Raw genomic sequence first — 26321 nt, forward strand, 5'->3', positions numbered from 1 at the left:
TAGCCAGTTCCCTGCCGACTAATTATGACTTGAGTGTTTACTGTCTTCCTAAGTGCTTCAGTTCATATATTGAATTTTCAGCAGCCTCTTAAATATATATTTTTAAAAAATGAAAAACTGTGCAAACATACTAGTAGGGAAACTATTTTCTCTGAAAAAATAGAACAACATATTACATATAAACAACAATCATTCAAATTATTTGTCGTTATCTAGAAAACTACAGATTATTCACAGCTAAAATAGATAAGTATTTTTTATGTGCATATCATCCTTAAAGATTCAAGAGGAATCAATTTCACAGGCCCAGCACTTACAGAATAAGCATGCAATAAAATAAAGTATTCCTTCTCTACTGGCATCTTGCTGGAAGGTCATAAGGATTTGACTGGCCAGTGATCGCCTGAACTGCTGTTACCTGGGCGCTCTAATTCCCGAGCTGATCTGTAGGTACAGATATGGACACCTGTGCAGTTGGAACAATCCCCATATTCCCATCACTCAAAACAATGATCCCAGGGCCCTGTGCTCTTCTGACTAATTACGTCCCTTATGTTTACTCTCCTTACCTCATGTAGCTCAGTACTTTGAATTCTCCTGTGGGCCACCAGTATATATTCAGAGTAACTTTGTGCTGGGTGTGCATAGGATCTGAGGAGCTGTGATATAGACCTTTATTTTCCTTTTGTGACTGCCCTGGTTGTCTCCCTTTAATTGTTCTTAATCTACCTGTGATGTGAGATATTGCTGCAGATTGTGGATAGTAAATGTTGCTGTTTAAATATGAGTCTACTTAGCTAGCTGTTCAGTTCTTGTAGTCAATCTAATCAATTTGGCTACAGAAGTTGAGAGCTGTTCAGCTGACAAATTAGCCATGTTTAGAGTGAGCTAAATAGTTTTTCAGGTTTTGTTTGCTGCTAGGCTGTATCTTGGCTAGAATGGAAGTTTACAGATGTGTAGCTTGTACACGTGCGTTCAGATGTCTGAAAGCTAGAGCTGTGTCCTATTAATGTTGTCTCATGTATTTATTTTTAAATCAACTTTCTTAATGAATTTAATGGTAATATGCGATCATGCAGCATTTTATGGCCAGAAACATCTTTTTCTCTGTGGTTACTTGTAACATCCTGAGAAATTTATTATGACTTTTACTCTTTGGCATAGAGTGCAGTGTTAAAATGTGCCTGGAAGGCAAGTAGTTACCAAGATTCAAGGAGCAAATACTATGTGAAAATAATTAGCAAAACTGAAACCATAGTTATGTGTAATAAACCTTTAAAAATGTTTTTGAATTAGATAGATCATGTAGCATTTGATGTGGATTATTTTATCTTGCTGAAGTTTAAAGTACAGTTGTAGTCAGTATGAAGCCAGCAGTGTTAATGTAAGTTGAAGTAGTAGGAGTGGATGCATGATTTGATAAATTTAACCGTGTCAATATGTTATACAGTCATATTTGAAGGCACATGACAAAATTATCTTTTTTTTTTTTTTTTTTTTACTTATTAAAATCATCATTGCTTTAATCATCTTCCAGAGCAAAAATGTCAGCTGTTTTACATACAGCAATGAAAGCACAGCTGGAATTTGTATGCCAAAGAATTTAAAGACTTGTGGTAAAAATATTTTATTGAGGCAGTATCTTTAGAATTGTATGTTTAAGAACTCTTCATGGTGTTCAATAGGATGCTATTTGGGGCTGAGTGGAGAGGCAGAAATTTCATATTGAATTTTTATTTCTGTGGAGATAATTTGAAGAAAATTTGAAAGTATAGTTATTGGAAGGATGTTTCCATCTGGAAGTATTTGCCACTTCCAAATTTTTTTACATCCACTACTTGGAACATGTGAAGCCAAATTTATCTCATTTGAGTTCTGCCGGGGCTATGTGTAGGTTTAGTAAACAGAAGAGATGGGTTTTTCATCCATTGAATTTAGTGTTAGATGGTAATGACAATATAAAATTTATGGGAAGGTAGCTTTCCCTTTTGTAATCTTAGATTTTTATTTTTTTCTAGTGATTTACAGCAAACTCATCCTTTCTAAATAATTCATTTTAAGAAGGAGGAAAAGGCAGAAAAGAGATCATAGAGGCTTTAAGAACAAAAGAAGGTTAGAGGTTGTAAAGAGGAAAGTGAGAAGATGGGAAATGGGTAGTTACTAAAATGTTATACAGAACTGCTGGGTGCAGTTAATGGATAATTGCAGAACTATGGCCTGTGAGACTGTTCTATGTGGTCTAGCGTTCTGCTGGAACCTACACCATGGTGAGGGGATGGTCTACTGCAGCAGAGGCAGGTAAAATCTGGCAGGTTAAATCACAAGATGATTTTCACACTGTGTAAAAGTTTGGTGGAACTTTGGACCCCTAAAGGGTTTTCCTGCTGGGACAATCATTCCACTTTCACAGCAAGAGCACCTTTAAAATAAGAAAATAAGATGCAGACCTAAGAACACCGATAAGTTCAAGCTGGACAGCTAGAATGGTTTCTCCCTGCAAATCACTTTCCCTTTGCTGCAGATTTTCACCTTTATAGAAGAATATTTGAATAACACATGAAAAAGATCTTGAATTACTGCAGTTTCCAAGTACTATCTATCAATGTAGGTAAAATACATGCTGACTACATAGATTTTTTTTTTTTTTTGGCGGGGGAGCAGAGGGAGGACAGGCATAAATTGTCAATTCTGGACTGCTTCATGCGTGTTTCAGCTGTTCCTCCTGTGCAAGAGCAACCTCTGGAACAGGGATGGTGCACAGTGCTTGGTATGGTTACAGCTTTGGTTCTCTGACTAAATTGTGTTGAGGAATATAATATAGTACAATGTATACTGTTTGATTTAAAACTTCGATGAGCATTATTCCTTGAACTGATACAGATCTCTTTCACTACTTGATAGAACAATATTACAATCTCTTTCTGATTAGGGTTCATTGCCTTACAGTTCAAGGACAGCATGAAAATATTCACTTGAATATGTCTATAGAAGAGGGAATTAAGGTTAATTATTTCCAAACAATGTTCTTTATTATCACTTCTGTCATTCCCAGACATCATCCACCTTCCATCTTACTTGGAGTCCTAGTTTTGGCCTTGAGAAGGCAAGATACGCGGGGATGGGGAAAGCCACTTCACATGTTACATCCATTCTCATATTCTTGTTTATCATGTGTCTTTAAGGAAGAAATAGGATATGTGAGAGTAGCCCAAAGAATGTCACCTTTGGAAGATTTTTATTTATGTAAGTTTCATGGTTGGAGTGTTGCAAGACTAAACATGAGGAAATAATTTGTAAAATAATGCTGGTTGAAAGTAAGTAACCTTCAAAATTTGTGTTAAAAGGCTAGCTTAAGCTTGACAAATAGAAATAAATGAATAAGCCGTATTCAAGACTTTCTGTATGGGTCTGCAGAGACACATTATTATCTTAAGTGGATTTTTATATTGCTGAAAATTATTTAGATGTTAACTTTTGCTATTGTGCTCACTTTTATTATATTTGGATTGCAGTAAGCCTTCAAAATTGATAGTAAAGGAAACAATTGTCAGTGGACAACGTTCAAGACTTTCGAACTGCCAAGCATGACTAACATAGTATTTGCCTGTTATGAGGCACAGGTAGATGTGTCATACCATTTATGACTATATACTAAAAATTTACCTTTTTTTTTTTTTTTTTCCTTCAACAGATTCAGAGCATTCCTATTACAATTTAATCTTGAAGAAAGCAGGACAATTTTTGTCCAATTTGCAAATCAATCTATTGAAGTTTGCACTTTCCATACGGGCATATTCTCCAACTATTCAGATGTTTCAGCAGGTGACTGTATTATCTGATATATCTAGTATATTAGGATTTGATGTGGTATTTTAGCTACAGAGTAAAGAATGTTCATTATTACAGTTCAGTGGTCCATTTATAAAAGTGGTGCCTTATAAGCTGGTTATATTGGCAGGGACAAATATTCATGTTTAATTGTATGGATAGCATTATATTCAGGGTAGAATTTTTGTAATTGTTCATTTTAAAAAATCAGTTTTTTTTTTTTCCTCATTGCTTTAAATAATCCTATGGGAATTCAGATATTCCCAAAGTAGGAAATTTCCTGTAGCTTCAAGTCATTTATATTTGTTATTTAGTGGACTTCTCATCTCTCTTGTTATTTTAGTATTTGAAAAGTTGAAAGAATAGTCAAATACCTGCTTTGTTAATAAAAAAGTGGGAGGGTGTAAATTCACTGTGCCTCTAGCATAAGACTACTCCTCCTCCTGTTAGCAATGCCACATTCAAGATAAAGTGAGAAATCCATGTTTCTGAAAGGTAATAAGCTGTAATAAAGTTAGGGTTTTTTGCAAGTGTTTTCTGGAGGCATATCATCATCTCAGACTCATATATTTTCATTTTTATCTTTCAACTTGTGAATCCAGAGTCACTGATATGCAGTCATATGATTCCCATTTTACATGGAAATAGCTGAATAGCTGAAAGGCAGGGAGGTGGGAAGGAGAGAGAACTAAAAATTGCTGTTAATTGTTTGGGATTTATTGATTAGCAGTCAAATCTTTGCACATTAACATGATTGCTGATAGTGATTTAAATTAAAAACATCTCAGAGTACAGACTGTGATTTCAGCTTGTGAAGGAGGTTTCTCAGCAGTGTCTCTACAGAACATAAAAGGACTTGCATTTTCTGGAGTACGACTGTGTTTGATATACTAATCTCACAAAGGTTATAAGGTCTTACTCTTCTAGTATTTTCCGTTACTTTTTCACATGTACCCAATTTTGAATGGGCTTAATTAGAAACACAACTTAATGGCAGCTGTTGAGTTATTTTAATCAAAGGGATGTGAGTTTAAGTTGAAGTGCAATCAAAGCATTCTGGTTGAGTATAATTGTTGAAATATTAGATTGCAGCTGATGAACCTCCACCAGAAGGCTGCAGTGCATTTGTGGTTATCCATGAGAAGCACACCTGTAAGACTAATGAAATAAAAAAGCTACTGAAGAAGGCTACTAAGAGGTAAGCGTAATGATCTGTTTTAAGAGGAAAAATAGATTACTAAAGAGGAAAATGTATTACTGCATATATACTTATAGTACTTGGAAATTCTGTGTTCTGCTTGATAATGCCAAGCCCATAAATCCCTGTATACTGGATATTGAAAGACATTTAAAGTATACCTTATTTTAAAAGAGTTACTTTGGCTTTTAAAAAAATCTTAAACACTTAACTTTTACATTAACTTACTGTTAAGAGAATTCATCAATTATGAATCAAAGTATGGTTTTAGGATAAAATCATAGAGCTTCTCTCCTCTAACCACATGGACAATTTTGCATTTCTTCCCTTTTTTTTGGTATGGGATAGTCAAGTTTAAGTTACAGTGTACTTTCTATACGAGCTTACTATTTAATGTGTCTGAGATGGTACTTCTGCTGACAGACCTTTCTACGTAGTCAGTGCCACTCAAAACCATTTGAGGTTTTTGGGATTGTAAGGGCTTGGCACAGCAGTGGAAGAGGAGTCCACCTCAGCTGCCATAACCTTTCCTCACCTTGTGCTAGACTTTTCTCCTGTCAAGCCTTTCTGCAGGCTTTGTCCTCTGGAAACTAGCATCAATCCAGAATGAATTTGGGCCGTGAAGTAAAATAATGTAGAACCTCTCAAAATAATGAAAGCAAAGTGTTTAATCTCTTAGTTAAAAATAACTATAGTTAAAATAATTAGTTAAAAATAACTAATTTGTGTTTTTTCAAGATGTCTATGTAGCTTTGTTTGTTTGTTTGTTTTTCCTGTAATTATCAAGGTCACTGTGATATACATTAGTGTCCATACCCTCAACCCCTTCATGGAGATATGTAGAGCTGAAAGATGATTTCGTAGGGCAGATTTCTTGGATTTTGCTTTCTTTCAAATACAAATTGGAAAAAAAATAACCCTGAAAACCTGTAACTTTGTCTCTTTGGGGAAGTTTGCTTCTGAAAACAATTTTGTGTTCTACATGTGTGATTTATGGTATTTTCTAAGACCATAGATACAATTACAACCTACTAAATCATTTTTTTTACTTATTCAATAGCCAAGGTTTTTGCAAAAACGCTTCACTGTCTGGTTTGCAATGTCCCATTTTTAACTATTACATTCTGCCTAACAAATGTCTCTTACTTACGTGGATGAATTATTTGGGCTATATTTTGGCTTTTAAAATGATGTTAGATTCTTCTGGTCATATATATTAAGGCACCATTAGACCTTAACATTTTCTCACACTGTCTGAATATACTCTACTTCTAGGGTAGTTAACTAGATTCAGCACGTTCTCCTTCCTGGAGATCATAGAATCATAGAATGGTTAGAGTTGGAAGGGACCTTCAAAGGTCATCTAGTCCAACCCCCCTGCAAGAAGCAGGGACATCCCCGACTAGATCAGGTTGCTCAGAGCCTCGTCCAGCCTGACCTTGAACGTTTCCAGGGGGATACTATCCCCAAATTTACAAGATTCTGGAAAATCATGATAGTAAATGATAGAATTCTGAAGTATTCACAATTGAAAGAGTTAGACTTCTAGGAATCATAAGAACTCACACCAAAACTTAAACCACCCGAAAAGTAGTTGAGTCACTCAAATGTTTAGATTTCCTGGAGCTAGACTTTGGGAAAAATGTGTTCACCTCCAGGTAATTGCTTCCGCTTTTATTTCCATTTGCACTTGGAGTAGCAGATACTTTTCCCAATCCTTTATGCACCAGCTACTGTGAATTAGTCTGTTGCACTATCAGCTGTGTTGCAGCCAACCACGTGGCTCTAATTGGAAGTGTTTTGTGTGGAGGTGCAATGGGCTGCTCAAGGGTTCTGGACATTTCAAACTGAGATCTTCAATGGCTAAATGGTTGGGATTGCTTATCTTGCTAACTGCCCAAAACACAACACTAAGATTTCTGGGGCTATTGCTGCCAAGAGCAGAAGCACTGATAGCAGTTACCTTTTGCTCAAAACAATCAGTGCCTTAGAAGAGTGTGCGTGTCCACTGTCTTCTGTCCATCACATTCCTTTTTGGCAACTATCTAGGCAAACATATAGTTGCCTGTACTACCCTAGTAACTGGTTAGCAAGTACCAAACTCCGCATCCATGTATGTTTTTATCTTTTTTTTTTTATCTGCCCAACTGCTGTTCCTTCTCTTTAAGGCAGCCTTCTCATGAGAATCTCTTATGGCAGGAAATAAATTAGCTTTCAGCTCTAAGAGCAAGAGAATCAATTACTTCTCACTACTATTCAATGTTGAAGAGAAACAGAGAATGGAGGCTTATCTTGGATTTACAAGGGCTGAGCGCTTTAATTGTCCAATCCAAGGTCATTATGGTAGCCCTATGCAGTATTATTTCACTGCATCACTTAATTTTTTAGTGATGCTTGGTCATTATAGTATAAAATGCTTCCTTTGAGACTGTCAGTGTTCAAGAAAGTCATGACAGCACTTAGTACTCACCTTTTGAGAACAGGAGTCCTTTTGCTGCATGTGGGTGACTCATTAAGAAAAGAGAAGCTTCCTTGATTTAGGTGTTCAGCTCTCTATAAATGACAGTGGCGGTTCTTGTCTCTCTGTATATGGGAAGGAAGATGCACAAGTCACATCCCATGTTTCCTTTCGTTTGGGCAAATCTGGATCTGTCCTTGAACAGTTAACTCATTTCAAGAGTTGTTTCAGACACCTAATGACACCTACTTTGTCTACCCTGTCCTGTGTTGAGAGTGGGAAAGCTTGCCTGATATTCTGTGACACATGGCTTCGTGCACTCAAGTTATTTCTCAGTCCAGGCCCTTCCTTTTGTCTCTGCCTTACAAATGTCATCTTTGATTGCATACCTACCAAGCTTACATAGGATGTTGATGTTAAGGCCTTGACTAACCTGATACAAACTGGCCCTTCTTTAGGTGAGGGTTTGGAACAGATGACTTTCAAAGGTTCTTTGCAGTGTAAATTATTCTGTGATTTTTATATTGAAGCCTAAGCTTTGTATCACAAACTGTGGCATGTGGAGTTCTGCTCATACCTTTCTAGGATGACTTCTCAATGAGCATCTACTACAGGCATTTCTGTAGTGTGTGTTGGATTAGAGTGTCTCAGCTTGCCTTGGGGAGCTTTGAAGGGAGTTTACGGGTCTTTCAAGTGTGACTATGCAAAGGCAGCTTTGAAAAATAAGTGTACTCATTGATAATTAGCACATTGAGTGCATTACTCAACTGTATTCCCTGTTACTTTTCCATCTTTCCAAGGATTTATTTAAAAGATATTTGTAGTCCTCTAAGAAATCATTGCAGGTGTAGAAACTGTAACTTTTCTACACTTGTGGCCTTCAATAAGGAGGGTAGATAGGCAATCAAAGTTTGGAAAATTAGCTAAATTAACAGAACTTGATGGTGTAAGTGGAGCGTAACCCCAGTGTGTTTGTTAGCAGCTTTCTCAAACTTCACTGGGTTATCTCTCTACATCTCCGGTAGATGTAATGCATCATTCAAATTAAAAGGTTCAAGCTGTAACTGATGGTTGCACAAAATCTCAAAGTGGTATGCTTTTTGTTTGCTCTTTGTGTTGTGACTTGAGAAAATATATTAAAATTATTTATAGCTGATGCTGAATTTTCAATTTATTAGTTTTTAATTTGAAAATGTGTTGTTCCTTAGTGAGCAATTTTTGTGATGATTTTGACATAGCTTTTATACTTTTAGCATATAAGCCCATAATAATTTTTCATTTATGAAGTAGAAAAACTGTCACTGTTCTTATTTGTTTTCTAAATATATAATATCACAATTATTTGTTTTTAAAACCAGACCTAGGCCATATCTTTTTAAGGGAGATCATAAATTCCCAGCTCTCAAAGAGGATGGCCCAGTGGTTGTTCTTTATGCAGAAGTGGGTACAAAAGACTTTGTTAAATTCCATAAGATTTTATCTGAGAAGGCGCAAAAAGAGGAAATTGTTTATGTTCTCCGGCATTATGTTCAGGTATGCAATTCAAATTAACATTGATTCAGTAAACTGTTAGTATTCTGAGTTTATTTTGCTTGCTTTTGGACAAAACACTTTTTCTACATTTATTTTTGCATTTGCCTAAATCATGTACAGTGAAATATATCTTTTTTTTGGTTATATGTCTGGGTTTTGTATGTTATATGAAGATCTTGGGTGAATGTTGGTGCAGCAGACTGAACGTATTAGTAACAAGAATTAGAAATATGGGAAGTAGAGTAGAGAATTAAGTTGAAAAATAATTCATTATACTTACAATTTTATACAGTCTCAGTATAATTTCATATATTCATTGTAGTACAGCAGCATAGGTTATCACAAAGATCATTGGCCGTTTTTTTGACATGTAAATTGCCCAGTGTCAGTATTTTAAACATTATGTTTCTGTATACTTTTCCTAACTTACTCTTCTTCCTGAAACAAAACAAGACAAATAGCAGTACATGGAACTATATTGTCGCCAGTTTTGATTATTGGAATGCTTTTGTAATTTATATTCAAAGTGCAGCTCTTAAATAGTGCAGCTAGTGCAAGAATAATCTGATTAAGTGAGAGGTTGCTGTGATTTGTGTAGGCCAGGCATTTCAGGAGGATGAGATCCATAGTTTGCGAATGACTTAAGTTGTTTGCTCACAGTAATGAAATAGAATTTAAGATTGGTTTCCTCAAATTCTCGAAGTTGTGTGGGATATAACTTCTACTGAACTTTCTGTTCTTTCCTGCACCTTTTTTTTTTTTTTTTTTTTTTTTTCCAATTAAATACCTACAGTCTCCTTGCTCTGACTGATTTATGCACCATGGTCCCTCAAAATGCCTGTTGTCTTCCTCTCTGTACTTTTTCTCTCTTCAGACTGCTCTTCCCTTTTCCTCCTTCCTCAGAACCTCCATTTTTATTCTTTGGTTCCCACTGAGATGGATTCTCCCTCCTTTTTTACATTAAATGCCAGGAGAGGGAGCATTGAGAGCAGAAGAGGTATGATCTTTCTGCGCTCTCTTTTTTTTTTTTTTTTTTTATTTTTTTATATTTGCTTAGAGGACCAGCAGAGAAAACTCCCAGCCCTGTTGAGTTTTCAGTTGTGGGCTGGAGAATTCTTAGTACAGAGTGATTCTTAGAAATTGTAAGCTAAAGCTGCAAATCTTTCAAGTTCTGTGTGGGCACAAGTTGCATTTTGAAAAGGGGATTTTCATACATGTTGGGCAAATTAGGACATGTTTTCAGAAATGTGTATGCTCTGAGTAATTACACTGTTGAAAATCAAACTTCCACTCCAAAGTTAGAAATACTTGTTTGTTTTTAATAAGTGGCAACCTGTATTTAGCAGTGATACTTTAATATATTTTCTTAATCCCTCTTGCAGAACTTTTTCATCAAAACTTTTTTTAAGGAACCTGCCTCATGCAGAAATAGAGAATTTCCTCCTAATATGCTGAAATCTGGCAAAATTACAAAGAAATGAGAAACAGTTTTAAATGTGACCGGTACTTGCGAAGGGTGCTATCAGCTCTGCCTTCTGTTCTAGTCCTTCCCCTGATATTATTTGAAGTGACTACAACTTTGACAGCCTTTCTGTCATCTGCAGGAGATAAAGGAAGTCCTGACTTCCTGTTACAAACCTTCTTAATACTATCAATACACCTTATATGACTCTTGTATTTTGTTTGGTGTAGTATTTTGTGTTTTGAATCATGAAGTGAAGGATGAATTTAAGTAGTGACTGTAATAAAATTTTTAAGTTACAGTATTAGATATTTTTAATCTCCTATAAATACAGTTTTGTAAGTTATTTTTTTTTTCTGTTAAAATAATATCATCAAACAGAAACCAAGTTCCAGAAAAATGTATTTATCTGGATATGGTGTAGAACTTGCAATAAAGAGCACAGAATATAAAGCAGTAGATGACACACAGGTTAAAGGTATGTTGGGTTTTTTATTCATTATATCTTACTGGAGATAATACTAAAATACGTTGCAATCTTCAGTTATAAAGTCAGTAATGTTTTGAAGGTTATACTTAATTTGTTTTTACAGAAGGAATTCCCAGTGTTAGGAAGTATGTTTTTACAGAAGGAATTCCCAGTGTTAGGAAGTAATACATCAAAATATATGCAAGTATTTCTACACAACTATGCTTAGGATATAGTTCATTACTTATCCTGTAATTATTGTTATCTGGAGCTCTACTTCAAAATGTAACCCGTTCTTCCTCCTTTCAATAAGTATAAGAGTGTTTAACCTTTGTTCAAATACTTCGTTTGTTGGCAACTCTAATATGCTAATTACCACAGTATCTACACATTAGCGTTTCAAGATTGGGTTTTTTTTCCTAAATTTTTGTAGAAATACTTTCGCAGCATTCTGAAGGAAAGAGGTGTGCTATCATAGAATTTGGTACCAGTGTATGTTACTATGTGTTGAAACGAAATGCCCATCGCAGAAAATAGCATTCTGACACAGAGACATAACTTTGTGTGGAGATTTACAAGATTTAAAGAAAGTTAGTTAATTGTCTTTTGGTAAGACGAAGGTTTAATAGCCTTTGCGCAACTTCAAAAATAGTTTAATATTCTCTTAAGGGAAAAAAAACCTCATCTCTGACTTACATCAAATGCTAGCTGGAAATTCAGGCACTTTAAAGTTGTTGTGTTTTTCAAGCCTAAATCTGGTAGTAGTTGGCTGATGAGAGTTATACTTTACCACTTAATCAAACTGAGAAATGGCTATTTTGGGAAGCAAACTATTTAACCATATAAATTTCATTTATATAAAAAATGTAACCATTGGATGAATTATACTTAAAAATTAATTTGAACGTTGCTGATTTCTGTAAAGTAATTCATTCTGATGCTAAAATATGAATGCATAAATACAAATCTAATTGAAATTACTTCTGAGAACGACTTTCTGATGGTATGTTTCTGTTAACAGTTTTATAATTCATAAGAATTTAATATATCAGTAACTTGTTTTATATATTCTCTATTTGTACTGTGTGTTCAGGAGCAAACGATACAAAAGAAGAGGAAAATGATGATGAGAAGGAAGGAGATGATGTCCAAGGATTTCTCTTTGGCAAATTAAAGTGAGTTGACATAAGTTATAATTATAAGTTCTGCATTAGTTTCTGAAACATGAACCAAAACCAATTCTTTTATAGAGGTGAGATTTATGTTGGAAATTACTTTATCTGCCACTGGTGAAAATTCTGATTAATTTTTTTTTGTGTATGTCTTGTGAGTGTAAAAATGCAACAGTTGTTTATTCTATTCATTTCAATTTGTTGGTTTCCATTTTCTAATTCTCTCGGAATGTATGTGGTAAACTGTTTTTAAAGTAATAAAATCCCTCTGAGCAACAGTCAAAAAAAGTTAGATACAAACATGAAAACATGATGTTCTACAGTAAATGGTTGCTTCTACTTCTGCTTTCAGATAATTAGAATCAAAATGTTAATTTTCAAGATACAAGTACTAGCACAACAAGTCCAAGGCCATGTATTCTAGTCACGTAAGATGTTTTCAAGCTAAGTAGGCATTAGTTTCTTAGGGTTAAGGAATTATATTTCCTGGAAGAAAGGCTTATTTTAAATGTCTTCTTGTTTTGGAGTTCATGAATTTGTATTCTGTTCTGCCAGGAACTCTTATTTTCAAGTTACAATGTGTTAGTCCAACTGACTGATAAAATTGCGTGCTACCTTACTGAGGGCGATAGGCTGTTTCTAGTTCTCTGTTGATGGATTCATGTAATAATTTCTGTCGTCAGAAATGCTTCCCTTTTCCTGTAACAGATCCATGCAGTGAATCATAAATCTTGGCTTTTCCTTCAAGAAGAAACTCAAGAGTGCGAGTCTTCTCTAATGTCATTCTCTCTCATATTTTTTTAAAGAGAATCTATACTTAGATTTTTGATGTTGCACTGTGGCTAGTTTTTGAGGGTATCAGATAGTTACTCAAGACTTCTTGACAGTGTTTCTAGACTCTTAATTTTTTTTTCCTCCTTTTCATATTGAAGATGAAAGAGATGTTTTAGTAATCTTTAAATTGTCCCTCAGTTATAGCCATGTTAAAGATTATACTTTTCTCAGCTGTGAAATATTAATAGATGTAAACAGAAGACAAAAATATTACGAATATGACTATGTGCTTATTCAAATTAACATAATTCAATCCTATGTCATAATACGTACCCAGAGAAGGGCAATTTTTTTCACTTGGCTTTGTGTGCTGAATTTTTTGCCCACAGTGACCTCAATGTAAGTGAACAAGAGAAATAAGGAACCAAGCATCAATAGCAGATCTTGGTTGGGGGTTGTGCTTAGGTCTTATTTGTCAATTGTCTTTCAGTCACAGAAGATGGAGGGTCTGAACAGAAAAGAAATTTCATGAAGGTAGATTTGCAAAGAAGGCAGTAAAAGCAGTAATTAAAGACTTCAAAGCTAGTTAAAAGTTTGCAATATCACAGAGGGATTTTTAGAAGTATGAACTATGTTTGTCATTTCTAGGCCTACATTACAAGTAAGAAAAAAAAGGAATTTTGTCTTTGCTTCCCTTTTCAACTTTTGTTGAGGAACCTGGATTATATGTTAGCCCAGAACAACAGTCTTCAACAGTGATTATTTTTTTTCCTTTTTCTGTAAAGAACAACAGGTTGTATCATCCAACAGCTAAAAAAAAATGGGGGATGCATTCCTTGTGAAACTTCTTAATATCTGAAATAAAATATGAAATATTGCAGAACTTAAAACAGACATCTAAAGCATAAGACTTTTAGCTACTTTTTGCTTGTTGTTCTATACTTCTAGTAGAAGACTGTAGAAATCCAGTGGTGAGTGATTGATGTTGGAGGGTCTCTTGTTGCAGGCTGAAATCTTCACCCTCAAAACTTCTTTGCTCAATTATGTTTCCAAAAAGATAGCCAGGCTTTTGGGCACCATACTCTTCTTCAGGTCTGACTAGTGATTTCTGTGCTCAGTAGTTTGATTTTTGTCAATGATGTTAATTTCTAAAAGGTATTCTCAATATTGGCTTGCTTATATCTTTTGCAGGTATAACGAACTGTGTCAATGTACAGTTGCAGTTAGTCTACAGTACATATATACTATACTATAGTAAGCTAACTATACAGTTAACTGTATTGTGTGTTAATACTCTTTAATCTTAGAGTTCCTTTATTCCATCAAAATTTATGTGACAGGGTTTGAGACAGATCACTACAAAACAATTGAACTCCTTCTTGTATTTAACAGATTTTTAGTCAGCAGAAATCACCTCTTCTCACCTCAAATCCTCATTTTTGTTTTAAGAATGAATTAAAATTTTAATTCTTGCTTGTTACCCTGAAGATATAGTATTAGCTGTGAGCAATACTGTGGATAAAAGCAAACATTGATGGATGTCATTGATTCCGCCTTTTTTAAAGAAATATTTTATTGCAGACAGATGCATCCGGATCTGAAAAACAATCTGAAAGAGTTTAAAAAACACCTAATTGAAACTACAAACAACATGGAACCACTGAAAGTTTGGGAGCTACAGGGTATGTATTACATTTTTCCGAGTTAGTGCAGTACTCTGTTTAATTTTCCTTTGTTATGTTTATATATCAACATTATGATAAAAACTGCCTTTAAAAAGAGACACATGGTTTCATAAAAAGGCAGTATTATATCAAGTATTTAAAAATAATGTATTGGTATGTTGGCCTAGCGTTATATCCTAGAAATTAAAGGGAGCGTGGAAGTAATTTTATAAGATGGAGAATCATAATTAGCTTTGCTGATTTTAAAGACAGAAATTATATTGCCCAGTTTTCTGCCTGATGTGTTATCATGGATGTTAAATTTAGTTTCAGATATTTTTTGAGAAATCAGGAAAAAAAAATCATTTTGACATGACTGTTGAGTTGGGATGAGATACAGGTTAAGACATTTTGCTTTCTTTGCCTTATAAATTCTAACTTTTATCAGTGTACTGGAGTGCACATTGATACATTTTTTTTAATATAGCATCAAATGGAAGAGCATGCTTTTAAAAGCTTTCCCATGGAAAAGGAGAAGAAGTATGTAGAAGTTGATTTCTGAACAGCTTCTGTGCTGATGACCTGTAGGACATTCTGTAGCTTGAATGGAATTATAAATCACTCTATAATAGGTCCCTAAAATGTCATGGCACTTAAGTTGAGGCAACTAAATTTTACCTTTTACATTCTTCAGTTTTAGAGGACAAGCTGATCAACACTGATTTACCTTTTATACTAGTGCAATGAAGGAGCGCGAACAATCATGTCAACTTCAGTTTCTTTTGGGGACCGTGACTGTTATGGAGCTTGCTAGCAGCATCCAGTCTGAAACTGGCTATTTGAGATAATTGTAGTTCACTTGCAGTCTTCTGTCAATGAACTCCCCGTCAGCTACTGGATTTATCTTGGTCCAAAATAAAAAAAAAAAAAAAACAATTGAAAAGTATTGCATTTCAGTTGTCCTGAGAAATCTATGCAAATTAAAAGAAAATTATCTATTTGTCTAGTTATTTTTTACATGATTTAATACCGTTTTATTGATGTTCAAGCAGAAGCAGCTGTGAAGCTTTGATCTCTTTAGCATCTGCCTTCAAAAGCCCATGTAAAGTCTCTATTTAGTCATGGTCTTTTCTGCAGTGTCACGACTATATAAATAAAATCATAGAATTGTAGAATGGTTTGAATTGTAAGGGACCTTAAAGATCAACTGGTTCCAACTCCCCCTGCCGTAGGCAGGGACACCTTCCACTAGACCAGGTTACTCAAAGCCCCATCCAACCTGACCTTGAACGCTTCCAGGCATGAGGCACCCACAGCTTCTCTGAGCAACCTGTTCCAGTGTTTCACCACCCTCACAGTAAACAATTTCTTCCTTATATCTAATCTAAATCTACCCTCTTCCAGTTTAAAGGCATTACCCCTTGTCCTATCAGTACATGCCCTTGTCAAAATCCCTCTCTTATTTTTCTTATAAGCCCCCTTTAGCTACTGGAAGGCCGCTGTAAGGTCTCCCTGGAGCCTTCTCTTCTCCAGGCTGAACAGCCCCAGCTCTCTCAGCCTGTCTTCATAGGAGGGGTGCTCCATCCCTCTGATCATCTTTGTGGCCCTCCTCTGGACTCACTCCAACAACAGGTCCATGTCCTTCTTGTGTTGGGTGCTCCAGAGCTGGATGCAGTACTCCAGGTGGGGTCTCACGAGAGTGGAGTAGAAAATACTAAACTGGTGCTGCTCACCAAGCAACCTTTTCTTACAGTATTGAAAGTAATTAAGTGTTGGGATGCTGTTTGTTGAGTGCCAGCAAGAGTGGTACTGGTTTGTGATAAGTACATTCAGAGCCTTTTCAGACAGAGGGTCTTCAGCCCTCTCTTTGCGTGGTTACAATTGTTTTGATACTTACTCCTAACATGACTGGGTGTTTTCTTTAGTTCATTCCTGATGACTAATTATAGTGGCTGAGTTAATGGCTCAGCTACTCTCTGATTTTTGTTAATTAGCTTCCAATAACTAAATTTAACCAAAACTCCTTCAGCTATAGGGCATACTTCTATTTATAAATGCCCCTAAACACCATTCTAGAGTTATCTTTCAAGAGCTTTATGTTTTAGGTAAGTAATTAGATTTACTGTGCATAATGAAAAATGATGCACGGAGTACCGATGTGATATTCCCTTTAATAACTCATTCTTTTTTCTGTGTGAACAACCTCTTGATCTCTTGTGCTTCATTAGCTTTCAAAGCATACTTTGAGATCTGCTTTCTTAGGATCATCTTTTCCCCAAGGTGCCCTACACTGCTCTCTCAACTGTGTTAGGGTGCCGCAAAGGGAGGTCGGTAAGTGACAGTCCTGGACCAGAGATAACAGAGAAGGTAAAAAGACATGTCGGTTTGCCTCAGTGGGATTTGAATATCCATACTCTAAGATGTTCAGCATAAAATGGAAATAATCAACCATTTATGAAGGATTTTAAGTCCTAAGTGCACAGCAGGTAAGGCATCATTATCTGTAGTAAGAGCAGCAATTGTGTATTGCTTCACCTGATCACAGCTTATGTGGCTCTTGAAAGAGATCAGAAAGGTTCATTTTGAAAACAGTGATCTCTTTATACTCTTTGTTAAAAGTATTAAGAAATATAAGTTAACATTCCACCTGTCAGACTCAGTTTTTTTCCAGTTGAGATGTACCTTATTGGGCTAAACTAGGAATGTGTGCTATCCACCTTTCATCAGCCTTTTTTTTTTTTCTTTCTTTTTTTTTTTTTTAATTCCTATTTCCTTCAAAAAGATGGTGCAAAGTTTTAGTAAGAAGCATCCTCTATGACTTTCTGCCTAGCACTTTTTACTATATGTGGCATCTGCTTTCCTCAAACTGAATAACCCGAAGCCTTCAGTTTCTGCTCAGAGGTCTTAACTAGCAGATTATGAGGAAAAAGCATCATTGCCCTGAGGTAGGTAGGCAGCCTGTACACAGAAGCACCTAGTATGTTATTGCCTTACCATATTGGTACCAAAATGGGATTTTCCCCAGTCTCATGCACAACATTTGTCACACCAAAGTTAGGCACCTAGAGAAAGTTAAGTGAATTCTATCACTGTTTTTCCAGCGGATAGGCAAAGGAATTATAAACTGTCCTGGTACATGCAAATTTACTTCATTCTAGGAAAAAACAGAAAAATGAGATCTGTTTAAAAATTGTGCTAGACACTTAGAAGAACTGAAATTTGTCAGTAGGTTGGCCTTTCTTTCATTAATCTCCATTTTATCTTCCTATGACATTGCTGCAAACTCTTGAAAATTGTACACCTCACATGCTTAATACAGCCTCCCACCTTTAACATATGTGTTCTCTGAAAATCTTGTGAAGTCCTGGAGCTGGGAAGATCTTATTCTTTACTGCAGTTATGAGTGTCTGGGTTGGTCTGTATCTAGGTTTGAGAATGATACCCTTGTGATACTGGCATAATACCACATGACAAATTGTCTGGTTTTTTCAGTGTGTTTTTATGAACTGAGAAATTAAGTGTACAATGTGTATGCTCAAGACAGCTGAGCAGAATTCTGTAGGAAAACCTGAATTTGATATTTCCAGCGTTTAAGTGCCCATCTTTTCGACCTTAGTAATGTTACTTCTTATTCTTTTATAATGTATAATTGAAACATTAAAAATGTTACTAGTGAGAGTGTGTATATAGAAGTTTTCTGATTACAGGGAGTATTGTTTGAGAGTGATATTTCTCGTTATTTTTTTTTCCCCCTAGATCTTAGTTTTCAAGCAGCTGCTCGAATTATGTCTACCCCTGTTTATGATGCCTTAAAGGTACTGAAAGACATAGCTCAGAACTTCCCAATAAGAGCCAGGTATGATACTTAAGCTTATTTTTCAAATACTGTTTTTATGTTTGCATTTTAGTTTAATGACAGTGATACAGATTTACATCCCAATCGTGCAGTCGTATATTAATGTTTTACAGCTTGCTAGATGGATCCCAAGTAATTTCATTAAGTAGAAGATAACTCCTGGGAGAACTCATGATTGATCTCTTAAATGTTTCCTGTCTGATGTAGGAGATGCCATGAAGGCATCTTACTCCTTCAGGCACTTATGTCTAGTCCTTCAGTCTTCTACTGGAATTCTATTTTCCTGGGTGCAAAATTCTGTTGAATTAATATCAAATCTACTCACAGTAGGAAGAGGCAAAATTTTATTAATTTTGTAGGAGATCCACCCACATTAGTTCTAATCACAACATTGCTGACAAGATGGGGCCACAGCTACTGTATCTTAGTGTTTGTACTGGGGAAGATGTGTCTCCCGTAACAGATTACTTAACAAAAGATTCAGATAAATATTAAATATATGAATAACATTTTCCTCTGTGTTAATATTAAAAATTGTTCTTCCTTTAAGCCAATTGCATTGTAATTGAGAAATACTTTTCTTTGTATTTAATAAGTTCTTCATGTAATCCTATCAGTGGTATTTGCTTGAATTACTGAACTAAATATGACGCTAAATAGGGTTCTTAACTCAGTGTATTTTCACATTTTACAGCTCTTGTTTAATTACTACATAACGTTTCATTGTTGTCTCTGGTATTCTGTTAGAGAAATTGCACACAGTAATGGAAAAACTACCTTGGTAACATCTTGTTTCAAGGAAGAAAAATAACTTTCAAAATGCCTGAAACATAATTATTATTAAATTGTAAGGTACAAGTTTACACTTAGATTAGCAATCAGAAAATGCAGTTTTTTCATTAGAAGGTAGTGGAAATGTACATAACGTTGAACTGTGAGGCCAGTTCTGTTCTTTAAAGGACAGGAAAAAAGTCAGTTTGAAGTATGCTAGGTGACATTTAAATCATTGTTTTAAAAAGTCATTAAATTGTTACATCCCACTCTGACTCCTACTATGTATTTGTGGCATTAGAGCGCAATTTACCTGCTCTTTAAACATTTTATTTTCATGGGTAAAAGTTTTAAGGTGGCTTCAGAATTACTAAGGGAAATTGCAGTTCCTGTTGTGTATAATATATTCTAATGTGCTAATCTAGCATGTTATTTTTAACATAAAAGATTACAAATACTTAAATTATTTTTAGTTAGTAGATCTGCATTGACATCAAACTTTAATCAAAGGGACATTGTGTAAAATGAGTGCACAAAATGTATTTCCTTAATAATCTAATCACAGTTAACCTGCTGAGTCAAAAATACTAGTTTGGAAAAAAAACCTTAGAATAAACAGGAAATGAAAAGATATTGCCTAATCACTTTGGGCAGATAACGGATTACTGTAACAGTAGTGTTTTAAAATTGTTTAAATTTCACACGTTTTAGGTATTAAAACAACTTTGTAGTTATTGGTTTGAAAAGGCTATATAAAAACTTGAGAACTACAGTTATGAAAATAAAAATTAAATATTATATGTTCCTTAAAAATTGAAGGGTTCCTTAGACCATACAAAAAGAATACACTGTTCCTCTGGAAGTTTCTTTCACTTTCTAGTTTATAACCTGGATTTTTGTGTCTCACTATTTCCAGTTGAAAAGGTTAGCCTGAGGGAGATTGTACAAAATGTCATCATATGTAGACAGTGTAAGAACTTATATATGTCATGGCAACATTTTGGTAATTCACTTTCTATGACATATTTAATCTTTGCTGTATTATATACGTATCATAAATATCTGTTACTTAAGAATGAAATAACAATAATTATAACACTGTTTCTTGCTATTTATTCATCATTCATGAATGTTAACATTATGAACATGTGAAAAGGTTCCTTTTTTTCCCCCCAATGTACAGTACTGCATAGCTATATGTCTTCCAGATAAGAGTAAAGATGCATAAAATTATATGATAAAAAATATTGCCACCTTAAGGTCATACAAGAACACTCTTACATCATGGAGAATGATAACTAGTATCCATTTACTTTCAGACAGTAAGGTGTTTCTTTTTGGTGAGTCCTTAGCACTGAATAATTACAAGAACAATGCAAAAAAACTTTCAGATTTTGAACAAATTGAACAAATGACTGAACTCAAAATGAACAAATGTCTTGCATAGATACTTTTACACTTGTTACCTCAGATTGCTAGGGTGTCCTTCTCAAAGACTGACCATCACACTTCTTCCTTAAAATCATGCTAGTATCCTATATTGTCAGCTGCCGTGCATAGGCAAGGAGCTAGTTAACAATTCTTTAAAGTATTGCTTTCTTATTAGCAAAAAAAAGCTATCAGTAAAACTTATCTTTTCCTGCTAAGTATTTTACTTCCTTGCTAATGTTGGGCCAGCTTTGTCTTCTCCTTCCCACCTTTTTATTATTTTCATATGAATTTTTTATGTTTCTGACTTATTACTCTAAGCTATTTGGAAAGATTTAGCTTATTCCTTTTATCTGTGCAGTTTTTATCACCTGGGTTGGCAGAAAAAGCATCGATTCTGAAAGCTGCAGTCCTTAGTACTACTTATGTTGAGTTTAGCAAGATGAAAATCAGAGCTTTTTCTCCCTAAAATATTTTTTACTTCAGGACTCCCTGAAACTGTTTCTATGAAGTCAGAATAATAGTTGTGGTAGTACTGCCACACGTTGAATTTCCACCTTGCTATGGAGTCTTTCTGTTAAGTAGCTGGTTTGGTTGTTGGCTAAATAAATTGTCAGTAATAATTCCCATCAATTAGAGATGTTCTTTTAATGAGAGAAGTTCTGTGGTGTTCCTGAATTATGTCTGTTGCTGGTAGAAGATCCCTTAAAGCAATGTCCTACATAGTCAGCTTTGGAGAATTGTGCCTTGATAGTGTTTTTTAATAATCCTTCTGCTTTTCCGAATTTAAATTTGACTTCAGATATTCTTTTCTTTGTACTTCCAGTTTCTTTTAAATTTCTTTTTAAGTTGTAATCAGAAATGTTTCTTTTTCAACAAAAATGTTTATCATTTCTTGCTTTGTGTTCTATGATTTTTATTTCAGAAACACAAAGTAGTACAGTATAAGATATATTTACTCAATATTTAATAGACTTAAAACATTCTTTATGTGCATAGAGAGTACCTAGCAGTATGATTATAAAAGCTTTATGAGAAAGAGTTTAGATTAGTTGAACAATAATAAGCAAGTTATTAAGCTCATCCTCCAGTGACTACTGATAATATATTTGGACTATGTCAACTGTTTTTTAGTCCTGTCTTTGAGATCACAGTTTGAGTTACACCTTTCTCATATTTGCAGATCACTGACCAGAGTGCCCGTAGACAAGAAAATGAGAAGTGAAATAGAAGAAAATCAGAAGGTTTGCTTTTATTTCTTCAAGTGGACACTTGAGTAATGTTATGTTGTGGTAGGACAAGGAGTAATGGTTTTAAAATAGAAGGAGGTAGATTTGGACTAAATATAAGGAAAAATTTTTTTTACGATGAGGGTTGTAGAACACTGGAACAGGTTGCCCAGAGAGGTGGTGGATGCCCCATCCCTGAAAACATTCGAGGTCAGGTTGGATGAGGCTCTGAGCAACCTGATCTGGTAGGAGATGTCCCTGCTCCTTGCAGGGGGGTTGGACTAGGTAACCTTTAAAGGTCCCTTCCAACCCAAACTATTCTATGACTATTGTGTTACTGCTTTTGGAGGTTGTATTAGTGTAGCAACTTTCACATGATTTCTATTAGAGAAAAAGAGCTAGTTGTTCTAAATATATTTTACTAAAGAAATAACATTGAAACACTCAGTTCAAATTTTTCACTTTTTACTGTTCATGGTACTTTTCCCCTTCCCTCTTTTCATTTGACAGCATTAGGCAAAACAATTTTGAGAGTGTTCTGTTCAGTCATAAGTTGTATGCTGTGAAAGCGAAATAGGTGTCAGTTAATTTTTCTATAGCTTTGGTGTTGCATCTAGGCCTGCTGCTTATGTTATGGTCAGCACATGCTAGCTTTGAGCTTTCCATGCTCTCAGAATCATGCATGCAACTATTCTGCAAGGTATTTTGAACATTGCCTGTGGCAGGTGGTGGATTTTTGACTGATCTGAGATGTATTCTAAGATGCCACTTGGCTTTTGTGGAGTTTGTGACATCTCTCATATTTTCTATCTCAGTTCAAGTTTGGATTTTTTCTTTCAAGTTGAATGTTAAAATTAAATATTAGCCACCATGCTTCTAAGACTGGTCACATGAAATTACATCCATAGCAGTGTCCTTAATCTTGATCTTCAAAACATGTATTTTCATATGGTGTTAAGACTGACCACACTGTAGTGAAAGGGATTTATTTCTTACTTATGTCACTCCTGTACTTTTGCAGGATTTCCATGTGTCATTTTGCTTTGTATCCATTCAGACCTTTTCCTTTTGCCTTGCCAAGATTAATATTTCCTGGGGGGAATGCCTTTTTGGTTTCTTCCACCTTCCAAAACAGTGAACATGAACAACATCCCTGTTGCACTGAAGCAGCCATCTCATAAAGAGATTGTCATCAGCAGAAATGTCACATAAATGTGTTAGAGCTCTCTTTGGTGCAGAACTATTGTAAGGCTTTTCAGTCTTCAGTATTTCCTGTCCAAATAGTGGCAGGCTCAAGTGTTACATCCTTGTAAAAGGTTATGTGGACAATTGTATTAGGGCTTTTTTTTTTTTGTCCGTAGGTGGTTGCATGTTGGCCTGGTGTATTGAGAATAAAATTCTCATATCCCAGCAGTTCACCTTCTTGAGCCCTTCAGCTTTCTTGTGTGCAGGGTGCGTGTTTGATTCTTGGGTTTTCAGAGATCTCAGAGTGGGCTTAACATTATGCAGACCTCTTGTTTCTTGCACTAGAGAGAAGTGCCATAGTTTTTCCTTGAGGGAGTAAATCAATATCCATGCTCCTCTTCATTGCTTTCTGTATACAGGCAAGTTACGCATTTTCCTGTATCTCTTTGTTATTAGAGTTATAGGCAAGATAAAGCAAAACAAAGCCCTGTTGATCATATTTTCTCCAGGGTATGAGTGTTGATATCAGGACTTTTCTTGTTTCTTGATGAAGTCTTTACAATATCTTTCTCAAACTGCAGCTTGGTTAACATGAAAATAAAAAACAACTGCTTAATCAAGAACTATTTCTCTACCCAAAAATGCAAAAAAAAAAAAAAATCAGAAATTGAAATTACTGTTACTACTAAATATTAGGAAAAGGAACTGAAACTTGGTTTGAAATTAAGGAGTCTGCGGTTAGACACATCTATATGGTGTCTAAACTCCTGTTATGACCATGAAGATTTAGTCAGTGGACATAAAAAACTATTTAGCTCGCTCAGTGGTTGTTTTATGGGGCATGGTTGAGTTGCCTAAACCTGAATTTCTGATGTCGTTTGAGATGCTACAGGCTATCTAAGATAGGCACACAGATCTGCCGGATGTGTCCACAGGGATGTCCATTCTCTTCTGCCTGACCTGTACCTTCCAGTCCAAGATGAGAGATAAATGATGTTGGATATCTATGAGGTTGTGGTCAGCTCAATCACTCTGATGATTCCATGACTGCATTAAATACATTAACTATAAGAGAATCTTAGGCACCTATCACACTAAGTTTAAATTTCATACTACATCGTACCTGAGGCTTTCAGATGGCTAAAAGCTAAAATTTGAATAAAAGTAGGGAAACTTCCTGAATACTGCTGCTAGAGCACAATAAGTCGGCGTGTGTGTTCTTGAACTGCAGTACATCCATCTAGCAGCAGGAGAGATATGATCTCATGCTGTGTGTAACTGGATGATTCCCTCTCAAGATAATGCAAGTTGAATAGGAAATGCAATGGGAGGAAATAAAGGCATTAAAAGTTGAAAGGCATGTGATTATTTAGGTGTGATGAATTACTACCTAAGAAATAGACAAAGAACTGCTATAGATAAAAGAAAAAATAAAATCTCATTAAACACAACTCCCAGTGTGATAATTTGCTGACAGTTTACCAGGAAAATACTATGAGTATTATCAGCATTAAATTCTAGTCTTGGTAGTCAAAGTGTTAAGGCAAAAGGATGCTCTTCTGGACAGTCAAATGCCTAGCATCAAAACTGTATCATTAGTCTCAGCTCTGATTCAGCTCGATTCTTTTCCTGCTGCAGTACTGAAAGATTTTAAAACCTTTTAGACTTCCATTTCAATATCCAGTGGCTGGTAATATCGTCGTTGTTCTTGCATTCATTTTAGTTAGTATTAGGATTTTTATGACCTACATCAGCCAGTTGCAGTCTCAGTATCTCTGTTTTCCATCAGTATCTGGGCTGATAGGAATGAACAGTAAGCTTTCAGTAGTGTAAAAGATCTCTTATCCTAAATGTTGATTTCAGTGCTTCAAGGAGAGGGTCTGTTCTAGCTGCCAGGCTTTTCTCACAAGATCTGCACAAAGCCCTGAAGGGTGCCGGTAAGATTTCTTTAGACTGTAATCTTCCTTACATTTATTATCCAGTGCTTGAGTCCGGTGGCTTTAAGGAGGATTTTTCTGCAGTCACAGTACTTCATGGCACAACACTGGTATTAAAATTGTAATCCAAGTTGGATTTGCAGAATCCAGAAAAAAATTACAGAAAAAATACAGATATACTTAGGACTTTGGGTGCTTCTCTGCCTGGTGCAGAGGAGTCTCATCACTGCGTGCCCGGCTGATTAATTTTGTCCCATCTACCTGTTTTGGTTGTGTCTCAGGGTCAAACTCTGTGTAGGTAAAATGATCAGAAATTTCGCCTGCTGCAAGGGCACATGGTGTTGTCAGGCATCTGTGAATTTTGGCTGCTTAGAAGGGGTGTGTAGAATGAGACCCTGGGAGAACGTGTAATGCTGTGTGAAGCTGTGGTAGGAAAAATGTAAATGTCAGACACCAGCCGTGACCTCTAGTTTTTGTTTTAATGGTTGCATGAGGTTTAACAAAGATAAATATGAAGTCCTGCACTTGGGCCAGAGTAATCCAAAGCAGCAGTTAGTTGTGAAGAAGAGAAAGTCCTTCCTCTTCTGTACCAAGTTTTGGGGCATACAAAAAAATCTCCCATTAATGTAATTTATGTGAGTATATGATTGGGAATAAAGTGAGTTTTATAAATCAGGAAAGTAATTAAATGATCTTTCTTTTTTCCTTATCTGTCCACTGGAAACTTACTCCTATGCATTTATGCTGCTAATTTTTGAAAGCCCACTGACATTGAACAGGTTGCCCAGAGAGGTGGTAGATGCCCCATCCCTGGAAACGTTCAAGGCCAGGTTGGATAAGGCTCTGAGCAACCTGATCTGGTTGGGGATGTCCCTGCTCCTTGCAGGGGGGTTGGACTAGATGACCTTTGAAGGTCCCTTCCAACCCTAACCATTCTATGATTCTATGATCTATTTTTAGGAAAATTTTTATTAACGCTTTTGTGAAAGATAATAACTAAGTAAATAATAAAAAAAAAAAGATGTTCTGGTTATTTTTTAGCATTAGTGGGATGCAGCCCCTCCCAAATCCACAATATTCACGTTATATCTGAGTTTGAATATATGTATTTAGATACTTTATAACAAGTGTAAGTAATTATATTACTCTTTTGGAAATTTACATACAAAAAAGTAATGAAAGCACTACAACGTTCAGGTTAAATTATTAGAATAAATTAAATTTACAGATTTCAAAAGCTGTTTTTCAAGGTCAAGGACAGGTTTTGGACTTTCATAAAAATTCTTTCTGTGTTAGGCTCAGGCTTATCACAGCTGCATTTTTCCTGCGTGGGGAGCCTTGCCTTTCATACGCTGGT

The 26321-nt window shown here is 35.5% G+C and overlaps 1 protein-coding gene across 1 annotated transcript in view; it reads left to right on the forward strand.

Annotated features, from left to right (window-relative positions):
• Window positions 1-26321, forward strand: part of UGGT2 (UDP-glucose glycoprotein glucosyltransferase 2) — an 83539-nt gene that overhangs the window by 5710 nt on the left and 51508 nt on the right. The window contains exons 3-10 of the mRNA XM_086741388.1: window positions 3692-3822; window positions 4914-5026; window positions 8843-9017; window positions 10861-10957; window positions 12042-12123; window positions 14476-14576; window positions 18315-18414; window positions 21797-21857. Coding sequence (XP_086597514.1) covers window positions 3692-3822; window positions 4914-5026; window positions 8843-9017; window positions 10861-10957; window positions 12042-12123; window positions 14476-14576; window positions 18315-18414; window positions 21797-21857 — 860 coding nt within the window. The remainder of the gene's footprint in view (window positions 1-3691; window positions 3823-4913; window positions 5027-8842; window positions 9018-10860; window positions 10958-12041; window positions 12124-14475; window positions 14577-18314; window positions 18415-21796; window positions 21858-26321) is intronic.

The sequence above is a fragment of the Chlamydotis macqueenii genome, chromosome 1 (assembly GCF_036417535.1).
Source record: "Chlamydotis macqueenii isolate bChlMac1 chromosome 1, bChlMac1.mat, whole genome shotgun sequence".
Lineage (NCBI taxonomy): Eukaryota > Metazoa > Chordata > Aves > Otidiformes > Otididae > Chlamydotis > Chlamydotis macqueenii.